This window comes from Chaetura pelagica, unplaced genomic scaffold, assembly GCF_000747805.2.
Source record: "Chaetura pelagica isolate M959 unplaced genomic scaffold, ChaPel_1.0 scaffold82, whole genome shotgun sequence".
NCBI lineage: Eukaryota > Metazoa > Chordata > Aves > Apodiformes > Apodidae > Chaetura > Chaetura pelagica.
In genome coordinates, this window is record NW_009952990.1 from 2,025,124 (window position 1) to 2,041,432 (window position 16,309).

General features: G+C 35.7%; 1 protein-coding gene across 1 annotated transcript in view; it reads left to right on the forward strand.

The window, feature by feature from the left end:
- USP25 (ubiquitin specific peptidase 25) overlaps nucleotides 1–16,309 on the forward strand; it is a 125,135-nt gene that overhangs the window by 75,104 nt on the left and 33,722 nt on the right. Inside the window, exons 7-10 of the mRNA XM_009996510.1 lie at nucleotides 9,148–9,234; nucleotides 13,712–13,849; nucleotides 14,696–14,772; nucleotides 15,465–15,538. Coding sequence (XP_009994812.1) covers nucleotides 9,148–9,234; nucleotides 13,712–13,849; nucleotides 14,696–14,772; nucleotides 15,465–15,538 — 376 coding nt within the window. The remainder of the gene's footprint in view (nucleotides 1–9,147; nucleotides 9,235–13,711; nucleotides 13,850–14,695; nucleotides 14,773–15,464; nucleotides 15,539–16,309) is intronic.

The window sequence follows — 16,309 nt, forward strand, 5'->3', positions numbered from 1 at the left end:
ACTACTGTCAGTCATAATGATATATTGTGTAATATAATCTAAAACTAAATTGCAAAGCAAGATCTTTTTTCTTCTGTTGAAGGAGTGCTTGTTAAGGGAAAAAAAAAAATTGACATTCTGACAGTTTTATTATGCAATGTATGTTGTTTTTTACAGCCACCAGTGAGCTAACTTAGTAATATGCAGTTATCAATGATTTTTTGCATTTCTGTTAAGAACATAAAATTTCTGAAGATACACTTGCAATGAGTGACAGCAAAACCTAACAAGATTCTAGAAATTACTAGAAATACTGCCTTTTAATCTCTTATTTATTTGTGAATTAGAGAAATATGCACATGTAGAAGTCACCCTCTCCTGTAGGGGAAGAGGAAAGTCTCTCTTCAGATAGTTCCAAAACACAGTTTTGCTTTCAACAGGCATTAGAATGAACAGTAATATTTTTTCCACAGCATAACTTGTAAAAATCTGTCCTGCTGTTGAAGACTTTTGACTTGATAATAACTTGAATTTAATACTGAGTCCCAAAGTAAATGTTGAAACAAAACTGTATTAAACCATGTTTGCTTCTTCCTTACCAGCTAAGAAAGGAATCAAGTCTCTTAACAATTTTCCCACGTCCTCTTGAACTTTTAATAAACTTACATTTTTTTACAGGAGTTCACCTGTATATGCTTTTGCTCCTGGTTTGTTAGATGAACTCCTATTGAAGGATCCATAAATCTTGACACTTTGGAATATTTCTAAAATGTTGTTTGTGTGTGGTGTGGTTTTTATTATTCTCATTGTAACTGTGTATATCTGCTTTTGACATAGAACTTAAGATACAAATATACTACTATACACAAATATACTACTATATATATGTTCTTACATCCTTTTTCTGCAGTAAGTTTCAGTGGCTGCCTTGTAAAAAGGTAACTTCAAAATTTTCCTTGGTTTTAAGAATTTGTAGCCTGAAAATGGCTTATAAATAATACATGCGTTGCTCCTGTAAAGCGACTTCTTTGTGTCACGCTGAGCACAAGTTAAATGTTTGCAGGATGTAGAAGGTGGTAGCACAAAGGACACAGATGCACCACTGGAGTAATATCTGTAGGCTTGCTGCCTCTGCAAATTGTCTCCCAGGTGTTTTGCACAAAGATATTACATGACTGTATTTTGAAGTTCCATGTGCGCTTTTTAGTCATGTACGAGAAGTAATGCCCTGGCAGTATTTGCCCCTTGGAAAAAGTATCATGGGTCATACTGAGTAATTGGTTGTTTAGTGAGTATTATCCACTTGGTGCACTAAGACAAGTTTCTGATGGAAGGAAATAAGTGTGTGGGAAATAGTATGAAAATTGTACTGTAATTGCTCCTCTCTTTCTCCTCCCCTTCAGTCCCATACCTAATGTACAAGGTGCATCACTTTCCTGGGTGTCAATCTACTGAGGACCTGCCCATATTGTAGCTCCTCCCTTTACCAAATGAGTCATCCCATCAGGACAGCTGGGGTTTGGCATCTCCATAATCTTTTCTGCAGGAGTCTGTCAGAGTCTGGTTAGTTATTAAAAAATGAGACACTTTTTTTTTTTTTTTTTTTTTTTTTTTTTGAAGGTGGGGTTTGGTTTTCTTCCCTGAAAGTACATATTGTCTTATAAGCATGAAATCTCCATGGCTGATTTTTGACATTTCCAGGGCCCATAACACCGCTTCTGGCATTTTACCCTGTTTCATTGCATTTAGGAGGAGCCTTCCTGCTTTCCTAATGTCGGTATATTTCGAGCTAGGATCTCATTCGATCCTAAGCTTTTCATTCTGGGAAAAAAAAGCATGGCAGTTTGATGGGTGAGAATCAAGCAAGTATTTTTTTTCCAGGTTGGTAGCTCAGCTGTTGTTCTTACAATCTTTGAAGCAGTCTGCCACAAGTGTCTAATTTCTGCATTGTTTTGTTTTTCCTGTTTGTCATATAGAATGGAAAGGATTGTGGTGGATGATGTGGCAGTGCATTAATACCAAAAAGCTTAGTATTATGTAATAAGAATTGCATATATGTACATTGTATGTGACTCCCATGCTTCCCTGGGTGTGCAAAGTTGGGTGCTAAAGAACATTCAGTCCACAATCCCTGTTTGCGTTAAAATGGTCATTGTTGGAATATTTTCCTTCCACTATTTTCTCTGTAGAACTGCCTGGAGCAGGGTTTGGGACTGTGAATATGATATAAACTGCTTTGTAAAGTTTCATGGGCAGAGGTATAATGATGTTGGAAATCTAGTTTCTTGCTTTCTCTCCATCAGTCCCTCTGTTCCCTAGTAAAGTTTGACCTATCCTTTCCAAGTTCAGTCATCCTATGATATCTGCTGACAGGGTATTTCTTACCTGGCTTTTTGTTTCTGTCTATGGTCTCCAGTTGCCTCAGATTGTTTGTGTAATTTTTCAAACTCTTACCTGATATTTAGTGGTATATAGTATTGTGACATTGCTGCTGTGAAAGGTTGGAAAGCTCTAACGGATTATGGCTTTATCTTTGACTCAGGTTGTTCATTTAGTTAAAATAAAGGATTCAGAACAAACATGGGGTTGTGATCCTATGTGCAGTTCCAAGGTTTAGAAGAGCACGAAACCATTGTATTTTTTAGATGCATTAAAGTTATACCACAAACTTATTTCATATTATTCTTCATTTAGGTAAGGAGTTCAAAATTGTAACCATGTAAGGAAGCGCTGGCTGTTATTTTATGTCCTAACAGAATTTTTTCTTTCTTTGAACGTGTAACAGAGGAGTGGCTGAATGGCATTTTTCAGTATGTGCCAAGACACAAGTATAAAGTGAATTCTTCTGGACACATCTCATATCATAGTTATTTGTCTTCTGAATTGCAGTAATGTTCTGAATTTGTTGCTATAAACAAGTGCATGTTCTCTAAATGCAGTCTGGTAATACCATGGTGAGCTGTTTGTTTAAAATGTTGACTTAACCCAAGTCTGCTGGAGTTCTTAAGTTAGTTTGACTTTCTAGATCAAACAATATGAAAGCTCTTTTCTATATCCTTCCGTGTTACACCTCAGCCTTTTAGAAAAGCAAAACACAACAACTTGAAACTGCGTGTTACACCTTGGTTTTCAGCAGTTTGGAATGTTGATTGGTTGACTGTTTATAAATAAAACTGTCCTCTTTGAGATACTTTCCAGAGCTTTTAAGATCTAGGATTGAATCTGTTTGTAACTTTGAAAATGCTAAATGTTTTATGCACTGTTAATACTGTGCATGTGGAGTTATTCTGCAAGTTCAGCCAAGACGTAGTGTTCTGTCTGTCTGTTGGAGTTAAGTTTCATAGAGGGAGAGAGAAAAAACTCCTCTTTGTGTACTTTCATAATGAAGTTCAAACGGGAACTTGTTCAAGTCCTAGCTTTGAAGCCATTTTCCTCTTTTCCCTCTTCTTTACATGTGATGTTCTAAAGAATACGAGGATTTTCAGGAAGGCTTTTGGTTGTGCCAAATTCTCAGTGTATGGGAAGAAGCAATGTCAAGAATATGTTCTATGCTACTTCGTCATTTTCTTAAGGATTTTTTCTCTAAACGGTCAAAGACAATACACAGGGCTACTATGTGCTTAAGAGAAAATACATTAAAAATTTCCTTTAGTCTTGTTACAATAATTAATTTTCCACTTTGTAAGTACAATATGTCTAAACTATTTTTATATATGTGTAGCAGTGATTTTCCTTTTATTTTAAACATTACAGGAAGATTTCATTTGTATTATACTTGCTGACTTTTACTGTTATGCAATGTATGCATAGGCTCAAATATAGGCCTGACGACCTAATTTAATGCCCATCATTACTATCTGTTCTGAAAACAGGATTTACCACTTACATGACTAAGACATACACAAGTAGAGAGGCATCGCCACTGTGAGTTACGAGGAGGTGCTGGGTGGAGAGTAGTGTAGTGGAGGAGCAGAGCAGCCAGTGCAGTGCCAACAAACTTGTTTTATGGACGTATGTTTTGAGAAAAGTAGGTTCAAGAGTATGAACCAAAAGGTAAAACAGTGAAAGAAATCAATGGATAAAAAAAAGTGGGGAAAGCCATAAAAAAGGAAGGCAAAATGATTCTCCCAAATTAGTGGTACATAGTTTAAAAGTTGGAGAGAAATGGTCCTGATTGCCAGTGAAGTTGCTTATGTTTTTGCAATATGGACCTTTGCTGGACACTAATATTCAATCTGAGGTGTGCAGGAGTGTTAAGTCACTAAGCCTAAATGCAGTATTTAAGAGTACTTTTATTTTGAACCGTTGGCACTTTGAATGTTGATAACTAGTAAATTTAGATTTCTTCGTGTTATTGGAAAAAACATATGGTAATGTGTGCAGGTGGTAGCATAGATTCATAGTGTTCTGGATTTTCTTTGATTTAGATTATTGGCATGAATAAAAAGTTAACCCTACTAACAGCAAATTTAACTGACTAAAATTGATTGTGTACAGTAAACTAACAAAATTGTTTATAAATTGAAGTGAGAACGTAAGTCTAATTTGTCATGTTGGCAGAGGAAGAGTATTCCAAATAAAATGGTTAATGACATAGAGCTCTATTATTATTTTTTTTAGAACAATAATAGTGTATTAATTCTTCAAGACTGCTGTCTTCTTGCTATACAAAATGCAGATACAGTCTCTGCTTTGTGGCTTTAAAATCTGAATAAATTTAAAATGGAAGAATGCATAAAAGGGGCCAGATGACTAAATGAGGCAAATGGGTGTTGCAATGTGTTAGTGCATATTAAAAAATTTAAATTTACACAAGATTGTGTTTTAGCTAGATGTGCCAGTACCTGAGGCAGTTTGTTCAGGAACTTGGTGGGATTGCATACTTCCCTTTTCCTCTGCTGAAGAGTTACTTTCCAAGCTGTACTGATAAGATATATTTAGGTTTTGGTTATCTACCAAATGAAGTCTTTTCTAAATCTTCTTTGCAAAAATTCAAGTTAGTATTTTTATTTTTCTCCTGTTAAATCTTAGCACTAATTTGGACAAAATCCTAGCCAGTATTTTCTGCTGACATAAATTATGCATACCTACACTAGTTGTGGCTTCATTGCCTGTTGTTAATCCCCTACACTTGGGTAAAAAAGAGCCTACAAACTGGCTTGCCATAAGACTAGAAATTGCGCAACTTGTCATGGGCTGCTCTAAGAGCATGATGACCGTATTTCACAACATGCTGGTGGTGTTCCACCTGTCTGTCAGTAGGTATGCCCTGTTTCGTTTGCTAAGCTTCATTAGTAACTGTGATTTCTTAGCTTTTTCTTCTTCTCCCCTTACTTTTATGCCCTAAGGAGAACTTTAGGTGTTCTGCAGCCATTACAGCACTGGTCAAATGTGTTCATTCTACTTGAGCATCACAGATGGTTTTCTGCCAAATGAGATTGTTTTGGCATCTTGATGACTGGTTTAGAACTAGTAGTCTGAATGGCTTTGATACATGTTTCACAGAACAATTTGAAAGTCCTTCCTTTCTTTCAAGCTTAATCTTTACAAATTTAATTGAAAGATGGCTTATATTTGTAGTATTATGAAGTTATGGGTCTGCTTTTTTGTTCTCAAGAGTGGAAATAAGCACAAAATTGCTAGTCAAAGAAAACAAAAGGTTTTCATAAATGTGCTACTGAAACAGCTGTCCTGTGCTTGCAGAACTTGCAAGAAACTATTAGGTAGAGCCTGCATCAAGCTCTGTGCAACAGCTTGGTAGGTCATCTTTTATTTAGACACAGAAGTACTGTTTTCATGTTCTCCAAGTATTGTTGATGTCAGTACCTTTACTATTTTAGGACTCTGCTGCCAGCTCTTAATGATCTGTATTATATGCCAAGCTTTTATGGATTTAATATGTTGACTAATTTATGTTCTTACAGTATTAATGCAGCATCACAGGACTTGAATGTTAAGAATTCATTCTGAAATTTTTCCAAGATCCTGAAGTAAAGTTGCTTATCTTTGATAATCCTAGATGTTAAGAGGGATAGGCAGGTTGTTTTACGTGGAACTAAGGCAGCGTATATTCTGAAGTTGTTTGGACTCTATATTGTGTGGGTAGACATTACTTGGGGAAGTGAGTAATAGGTTAGTATCTTTATAGTCTTGAAGCTGTAACTATACCTAGCTCTCTGTCGTGACAGAAAATAAATACGTCTACATCATCACCACCTAGAAGAAGGGGAAAGCCACATTGTCTGTCGTCATTCAGCACTTCCAGTTTGAATGCCCCAAACTGATGCTGGATATTTTGTGGCCATTAGTCTGACTTACTTTTACTCTTGGTCAGCCCCCAAACTGATACAATAGGAGGCACGTGTTCTGAAAATTTGTTGATTCTCATGGTAATTTGAATTAATAAAATTCAGCCTTAGCCAAGTCACATTTCCAGATGACAGCTTTTAAATAGATATAAATACACTGGAAGACAGCCCCACCTTTTAAATAATTTTTCTTGCATGCGTAAATTTTGCATAGTTTACATTGATAATCTATTAAAAAATACTTGCTCAAGGCCAGTAGATATGAAGTACCCACCTCTTGGATCCAACCTGTTTTCTTGCACTGGGACTCCTGACATCTTCTGGCGCCTGAAGCCAAGTAGGTGAGAGATTAATTGCTGCACTGTGCAATGTGTTTGGAAGGCCAGCGCTTTGGCCTGGGGCCAGCAAAGTGGTTCTCAGGCCAGGGACAGTCTCTGCTGTGTCTCTCTTGGTGGCTACAGAAGAACAGCTTCTGCTCCATGGCATCACCTACCCTGGCTGTCGGAAACCTAGTCAACAGATGACTCAGCAAATTGGGAATTGTTTTGCCTCACCACTTTTTGAAGCACAGGGGTGGCTGGCTGTGGGAGGTCTCTACTGCAAAGAGAATCTATAGATTCCTCCATGAGGTACTTCAGGCAGAAAAATTCATTGACCTCATGCACACTTAGTATATACTTGTTTGCACTTATCCTGGGAAATTACCTTTTTTTTTTTTTAAATGAAAGTATGTTTCCTGAAGTTGATTTAGCTCAGTATAAAAGAGCTACAACATGGTACTGTCCTGCTATCATTAGTGGTGTTGGCAACAGATGAACTGTGAGCATTCTGCTGCAACTCAGTTCAGCAATGCACAGCATAAGGTATTTTGGAGAAAAGTTTAAATACTAAATATCTTGAATCAGAGACTTCTAGTAGAACAAAGCTGACGAAGAACAGAGCATATCAGACAGTCCTCTTAATTATTGTCAGTAGCTTGTAGAAATAGGTTCATTCAGCTTAGCAAAGCATGGAGTCACATTTGGTTACATTTAAGAGTCCTGGATTAAAGAAATACAGTTTGTGTTAAAAACTTGTGAATTCAATGCCATGCAAAAGTTCTGAACTTTAGTACTGTATTCTGTACTTAATTTGTGTGTATTATGAAACTGGCCAGCTCAGCTGCTTGGCACTTTGGTGGTACTTGGATTAGTCAAGGGGAGAAGTCAGTCTTTGGACATAATATTTCAGCAGCTGGTTTATTTTGTATGTAAGAGACTGCTGTGTTTTGCTTGAAGAGTTTAGCAGTGGAATACTGTTACATCATGAGATATACCTTCAATTAGCATCTATTTCTGGAATGACACTTTAAATATTTAAACATTTTCTATGCTTAGCATAAGTAAACAAAGGACTTTGCTTTAAACTCCCTTTTCTACACGGACAGGTAAAAGAGGAACCTATATTTTGAACAGGAAAACAAGAGGAAAAATAAAAGCTTGATTACTTAATTGTCTGTATTGATTTAGCAAGGTCAGAAAGGTCTGTTTTGGCTGGGTTTTTTGTAAAGGGATTTTTCTTTTGGGGTTTTTTTTGGTTGGTTGGATTTTTTTGAATCTGCATGTTATGAAAGACAACTTCAGTAGTCTTTGGATTTTGTTGAAGATGCTGTATACTGTGGGGTGTGAGGAGAGGTTAAACTCAGTATAGGCTCATTTACGAGGAGAGTTGGGGGCACTGCAGCTTTTCACAAGTCCATTTTTTTTCTCCTTGCAATATGTTCTAAATTCTTAGAATAAAGGCAGTACCTCTTTACAAGTTGAGTTTCACTTTCTTGGCCCTACCAAGTTGAACTCCTATTAAATCTAAACCTGTGGTCTGTGAATTAACACCTGGGTAGAACAAGTTGTAGGATCAAATATCAATGAAGTAGACAAGCTCTGCCTTTCAGAAATAAGTAGCAATGTGTGATTGGGAAAAAAAAAAAGTTAATTATAGATTTCAACACCTAAAGGGGTGAATAGCAGGATAAATCTCTCGTATGCTTCTCTAATACGTATGTTTACAATTCTTTAGACCACATCTGCTACCCTTTCTTCATCAAAATGCTAGTCTTTGGTAGCAAAGTGAACTTCAACTGAAGTACTTTCTGACTGTACAGAAAAGCAACAATGCAGTTATGCCAGTGATGAGGACTTAAGTTCTTAGCCATTGCTTTGGCCTTACGTTTTTGCAACCCAGATACATCTTGTTCTTTTACTCCCTTGGCTCCAGGCTCTGTGTTACACTGTGGAGTTCTTTGTGAGTATGTCTGCAGACACCTGTTTTCATGTATTGTCCATAAAATGATAATGTTATCAGTTCTTACGCACAAAGGTATATAACTTGGTTTTCTTACTCTGATGTACAGTATTCAGATCCTATAATAAGGAGAGTGTACAGAATGCAAAACGTACAGGTAATTGCAAGTGGACTAAAGTTGCATATGCAAAGATAAACTCTCTGACTGAGGAGGTAGACGATAGACAGGCTACAAGGTGAATTTTACATGGATAATCAGTTTTTAATTTTAATCTGAAAGCTGACAGTTATACAATTAATAAAATTCTTGTTGTAAACAGTAATTTACCCATAATCTAAATTTATTATTCCATTTATGTCATAAAAAGTGTAAAGAGTCTTTTTTATGCTGTTTCTTGGTAAAAAATAGTCTTTTGGTAAAAATACATTTAGCCAAGTTAAATAATCTAGTTTTTGAAATTAAGCATTAGTATTGCATATGTTTAGCATTTCACTTATTTCACTAAGACACATATGAAATAATTTTATATTTTCTGTGAAAGTGCTTAAACATGTTTTAATTTTATTATTTTTTTTTCAGTCATTATTTAATCTACTGGAGTTTCGAAGACTAGTTTTGAATTTCAATCCTCCTGCAAATGCTCAAGACTTGCCCCGAAACCAAAAGGTAAGTTTGGAAGCTAACTTCCCCTGGTGGTATGTAAGGACATTTCTTTGTTGCAGTTGAATTTTGCACTGTTCTCTAGCTCAAGTTATCATGGGTTTTTTAGTTGCCATTTAACATTTCTCTAAGCTTCCTATGGCAGACCTTGCATAAAAGGCGTTAGCTTCACAGTGCAGGACAGTGTTGAGAGAGACAGAGTCCGCTTGGTGTGCTGCTGCTTAGGCTAGGCCCAGTTGTAGGGCTTCACTGCTGCTGTAGCAGCACTACTTCTGGTGGGTAAATGTAGCTTGTGTTCACAAACATATTTTATTCTAGTTACCTCACACTGTGCAGCTATGGGCATGCTTTTTTGTTACCTGCATGTTTTTGATCTGTGTAGCTTTGCCAGCAGCATTGTTAGTGTTGGCCTGGCCACTTCCTTGTTTTTTTATGGTGTTGATTGCTTGTAACTCACCATCGGGTATTAAGTTTTCAGTTATTAGGTTGTCTCTTCTGGCCTTTTAATGGGGTGATTGTAAGCATAAATTTTCCCAACTTTATGCTGGTATTCATGTGGAAGTGAGGAGGGAGGGCCTTGTTTCTTGTAACCTCAGACTAGCGAGGGAGAATGATTGTGGGCTGAGGGACAAAACCAAACAATTTCTTTATAAATAGATAGATGTGAGCACCTTGGTTTCTGTTGTGAAATAAAAGAAGAATTGGAAAGAGGAAGTTGCTGTGTGAAGGCATGGGATGCCTTGATTTTTAGCAAGGGCTTGCAGAGCAGTAAATTTTTGCATATCCAGAGATTGTTGCCTTTTGCCTCTTTCTTTTGAATGTTAAAAATGGCAAATGTTGTCACCCTGTCCTTATTTGTTTGGCACTTCAGGCCTGACTGCAATGTGCACTAGCAAAAGTAAAAGCTGCAATTTAAGGAAGCAAAACAAATCAGATATAGATAAGGTACTATCCATTTTCTAAACCTCTAGATGTACCATAAAAAGAAAGCTGACTGTTTGGTCAGATCTATGTAATTTTTCCCTTTTCTACCTCTCCCATCCCTGGTTCCTTCCCTCTTTTAAAAAAGAGCAAGTTATCACTTGGATTTTTGGAGGGGGTTTAAGAAAAAATGTGTGCATTAGATCATGAAATGGTGTGCAAATGCAGCATGGATACTATTGGGTGTGTGTCAGAAGAATGTGATGGGACTGTATTTTACTAAGAAAGACAGGATAAAGTCATCTTTACCAGAGTTGTACTGAAATATTTCTTTGTTTTATTTTTAGATTAACTTTTTGCCTCACGTTTCATTATTTGTCATGTAATTTGTTTTAGTAATATCCATCAGTACTGAGAGTTCTTCACCATTTTTCAGGGTGTAAAAAGCAGTTGGCATTTAAGAGATGTTATGAAATAGATAAAAATTAACAAGCTGTTGTCTTAGAAAAACATCTAGCCCAAGCATTGACACTAGCAGTTGAATGCCTTTAGCAATTCCAAAGTGCTATTTCTTATAAATTCTTACCACGATGGACAGTATTATGGCTGTGTGAAATGTTGTAACACCAGGAAAATAATAGGGATTTGTTCAGAAACCTTGCTGGTAAGAATCTCTGGTAGTTGTTTGTGTTGTTTCCTTTGTTAATTTAAGTTCCATAGTGAAATAACATCATAAATTGATGTGCTCATCTGTCTTATCTGCGTTAAAAATGGATTGTCTTAGTATGCAAATATGTTTTGAGGAGAATTTAGGAAAAGAGATTGCTTCCCTAGTTGGAACTTTGACATATAGAACAAATAAGCATCAATGCCCCAAGATATGGTGCTTTTATTTCTTTATGAGGTGAAGGCAAGTAAAGGCAAATTTAGTTAAACTTGTAATATAAGATACCAGTTGCCAAAAAAAAAAAAAAAAAAAGCAGCCCTGGAATAGACTTCCATCTGCTTACTTATTTTAAAACTATCTTGACTTAGGTTTGTTTTGTTTCTTTTTTTTACGTAGTAATATATGCGACTTACATTCCCTAGGATCAGATTCCCTTGCTAATAAAAAACAAGTGTTAATACTCCTAGATTTTCAATACTTTGGTTTAAATCCTGTTGTTCTTCCAGTTAGTGGAAAGTAAAATTTAATACTAAGGTCATGACAATCTCTTCATTTAGAAATAAAGCATATGATTCTGCTTAAGAGAATATTCCATAGTGGGGTGTTTTTGTTGATTATTGTCAATATATCAGCTCCAAATACTACTAATAATTTGTCATATAAATTTTTTAAACTGGAAGTCACTGGTATAAACTTTGACTTTAAAAAAAAAAAAGGCAAGCCAACAACCTCACCCTGTTTGCCTCAGCTAGCTGAACTTTTTTTTCCTGTATTTTAAACTTGGTCGTACATTTAAGATCTCCAATCCATTTTTGTTCTTTTCATTTGAAGTTCATTTGGTGTGTTCCTCAGCTTCCTTCTATAGAACAAATATGGTTCTCTGTAGTTTCTTTAGTTTCTTTACACTCACAGTCCTCTTAGCTCTTGCTGTACGTAGTTGAGGCCAACTAAATGTTCTGGTGATATCTTCAGGAAATGTTTTATTATCGGAGGAAGTGGGTTACTGTGCTACAGGTTAGCACATCCTTCCCCCTATTTCAACATGATCTGTATGCCAGTGTCCTGGCATACTGCTTGATAATGTGTTTGCTATGTATTCAACATATAGATTGCTTTAGAAGCATTTCTTAATCATGAATTGTTCCAACATCAGTGTATTAAGACATTATTTATGCAGGTAGAATGAGTGATAAAATAGAGAATGTTTTAGTTTATCAACTTCCCACATAGTTTTTATTGCAAAACAGATTTTAATCTTTTGTTTGTTGAGACCCTTATGCTGTGCTGTGATCGCTTCATTAGCTCTTTTATTTCTAACATGCATGTTCTTTGTGAAAGGTGTATACCTTGTCTTGTGGACTGACTCCTGTCCTTTTGGAGATTTGAGGCTTTTTTTTTTTGTTAGAATCACTGTTTCTTGTGGTAATGCCCATGTAATCTGGTCAAGGATCGTGCCTAATGTATTGAAATGAGATTTCTTAAAAAAGCAAGCATTTTTCTAGTTTTAGATAACTTTTATAAGCTTTGGAGAGATACTTGTTTTGAATAATCCAACTGACATGAGTAGCCAGGTGTTCAACATAAAGCTACAAGTATTCTTAAAATTAGCCAAAAAATTCAGCCATAACTAATGTAGATGTGGGTAAGTAATGCAATAATACAGACTATGTATTCCAGATTTAACAAAAGGCAGGTGAGGTTTAGAGCATTCTGTGATCAATTATCTATATTATGTATATGAATTACCACTGGTGTTGAAGCATCTTGATAAAATATATCCGTATCTAAAACTTTAAATTCTATTAATTTTTAATAGATTACAAAAATAGTGAGAAAAAAAAATCAGTTTCACAATTTCCTTCCCTGTTTGGTTGTTATAAAGTGCTTTAAATACGTAAGTAGGCTGATGTTGTTCTAAAATTATGATGTTTTTATGGTAAATTAAGGTGGCATTTGAAGTCTTCAGTCTTTTCTGTAAACATTGCTTATAATTACCAGGTGTTCTGCAAGGTGGACAAGAAGAGCAAATAAAACTTGGTAATTTATGTGACTAGAAACATTTTTTTGGTATTATGCAAAACCTATTCCACTTTACCATGTTAAAACTGTTGACAGTTTTCAAAGCTAAAATAAAACAAGACTTTCTGTACAAAAAGCTTCATGCATGCTGGATTGAGTTGGGACTGCCTAAACAAGTCTGCTGATAGAGCATGTGAAGTAGTTGGTCATCACGGAATTCCAGTTTAACCAGCATCTGACATCTGTGGTGCTTTTGAATGACACTTTGTTCTAAATACAAGTGGATATTACATGGATTAGAATTTCACAAGAATTGGTGAACTCTCTACTCAGGAGTGTAAGTGATACCCAATCTCCACAGCATTTGTAACCTGTGGTTTAATCTGTGGTATCATGGATTTGTGTGTCAATTACATACAGGCAGAAGGTATTTCTTCTGCTGCTTTCCTGGAAATCCAAAAAAAGACCTCCATATTCTCCATGAATTATGCATAAGAAGGTAATAGAAAGAGGAGCAGGCCATTCTGTCAAGAGAAATAATAACGATTTGTGTACATCTTATGCATTTATTCTTCAGTAAAAAATACGCTCAAAAAGGTACTAGGTGGTGTGTAGGCTCACACAACATTCTGTTAGAAGTATAGAAAAATACCAATTTCAAGAAAAACAGTGCATACTGTTGCAGTGTGTCACTTAAAGCTTTTTAAGTCTCAGGAAACAACAGTTTTGTCTTAAATGCAACTCAACTTGTCCACTCAGATGTGTTTCAAGTCAAAGTGAACATTGGCTGGCTATGTACTTAGTTCATTGGGTAGCATGTCTGTAAGATACTTGTTTCCACTTTGTTAAATATTTTTAATTCTTCTTCAAATACAGGAACATAGGAATCTGCCTTTTATGCGTGAATTGAGGTACCTATTTGCACTTCTAGTTGGTTCAAAGAGAAAATATGTTGACCCATCAAGAGCAGTTGAAATCCTTAAAGATGCTTTTAAATCAAACGATTCCCAACAGGTAATTTCTGTGTGTTTTCATTCAAGCTTATATGTGTTTTCATATGGTCATCTGGCAATAGGAAATACTTTAAAAGGACAACAAAAATTCAAAATGTCCACAGAAAAGAAACTTATAGTTATTACAGTCTTTGGGCATTTTCTCTATTACTGTATAATCTCTTTTTGTTTTTAGAAAAAAAAACAACTAAATTCTGTAGTGTGACTTCAGTACTTTGTGTTATTTTAGAAACTAATGGTTCATCATTCTTGCTTTTAGGGTTTAGTTTAGCTTCTGAGTTTGTGTTATTTTGAAAGAGCTTTATTCTTCTCATTGGACAGTACATCCAGGACTGGTGCAGTCCTAGTATACTATTAGTCTGTATAGATACTGGTTTGGAGGGTCTTCATTAATATTCAGGATTCTTGCCTAAATCATAGTGGGTGTATTTTACTTTTCTGAGAAACACTTGGTTTCTTCAGTGCTTTGTTTTTCCCATATGAGACTGTGTGACTAAGATGTTTAATTACAACATCATACGGAATTTAGTGCTTGATTAAAGTTGTATTAGTCACCACTTGTTAGATGCCAACGGGTGTAAACAATGGGATTCATAAGATGCTTTTGGGCTAGCATGGTATGAAAGCTGAGCCCAAATAATAAGGATCAGAGGACAGTGTAATGCCTGAGGAACATCAGAGCCTTATTAAGCTCTGGGAGCCACTCGTAACAAGGAAATCATGGCATGATCTTGGACATAACATGATTTTGAAGTTCTTGTGGAGGGTACTACTGCTGTATTGATCTTGTAACACTTCACTGTGTTACATATATGAACATATACTGATTTCTTTATATTTTCAACAGCAAGATGTTAGTGAATTTACACACAAGTTATTAGATTGGCTAGAAGATGCCTTCCAAATTAAAGCTGAAGAAGAGAGGTAAGATTTTTTTCTAGTTCTGTATATTGAACATGTTGATGAAAAAGCCAACCAAACCTACAATTTACTTCTCTATGGCTGAAAAAGATCCAACTCTGTAGCTTGTTTTACTGCAAGTGTGTTTTTTTCCCATGTGTCCATACCTTCAATTTTCCATGGATTGTTTTTTTTCACCTGCATATTTAATGTTGGAAATCCAGCTGAATGAAGTCTGGAGTAAAGGTGTGTTTTGTACATAATTGATTAAGCTTTTTTCATTTGAATGCAATTTTTCTTTTTAATCCTGTAGTTTAAGTGCTTTAAAACCTTGCTCCTCTTTCTCTTACTAGAATCAAATATTCATTGTTTATATAAGTGAACATTGGTACACAGTCTTTTCAATACATAATTTTTCCTAGAGTATTGCAGGAAATAGTTTTTACAAAGGTTTTGTACAATTTAACCACTCAGGAATTGAATCTGATACATTTTCCTGGAATGAAGCACTTCTGAAAATTAATTTTCAGACTATACTTATCATTGAAAATATGTGAATCATTGTGACTGTCATTAGAAGAAAGCAAAAATCTAAATGAACAGTACTTGAGTAAAACACACAGCATTTCCATAATGAATTCGCAATATTCTGCTCATAAGTTTTATAAGTTCATAGCTGCATGTGTTTTTTGCACTCACATGCTTTCTGTTTTCAGGGATGGAGAGAAACCAAAGAACCCAATGGTGGAGTTGTTTTATGGACGATTTCTAGCAGTAGGTGTACTTGAAGGTATGCATCTGAATTTACTTGCATGTCTGTGATCGTGTCTGTTTAGTGCTTGTCTTACATAGGTGCATGATGCAATGGTAACTTTTTAGCTATTTCTGCAGAAGTAGAGGTGGAGAATACTCGTTCAGGCTGTAACAAAGGTTTGTCCTAAGAACGTAAGACTGAAGATAATTGTAGTGAGATGCAGAAAAACTGGATAACTTTCAGGAGCTGAATGTGTGGACCTAAGTGTAATAGAAGCTAGGTTTGGATACCGAGGGAAAATGCTTGCAAGAAATTATCAGGGCACTTTTGCCATTTATTAATGGTATACAGAAGGCAAGTTACTGTATTTCATTGAGTTAGTCTCTCTCACTCTGCTTCATTTCATGCAGTTTAAAATTTTGATTATTGTGTTTTCTTCTGCACAATTTCTCATATCAATAATTCACCCTTTTAAAAGAGGAAACCTGCTTAAGGGCAGTGTCCGAGAGAGTACAGAGGAGGAAGAAACTGTACAAGCTTCCCTTTCTCTTATCTGCATATAATTAATAGAACTGCACAATTGCAGTGTTCTCTATTTCCAAGAGGTCAGCAGCTTGGAGAGTATTTTTAATTTTGCTTATTCTGTCCCTCATAGCAATAGTGAATGTCTCCTGAGAGGCATTAGAATGAAACACCTGTCATCTTTTTAATTGTCTTCCAGGTTGTTTCTCAGCTTGGAACAGTGTTATCTAATGATTTGTTGTCAGATATCAAAACAGTTTTGCAGATTTCTTCCTAATAGCTAGC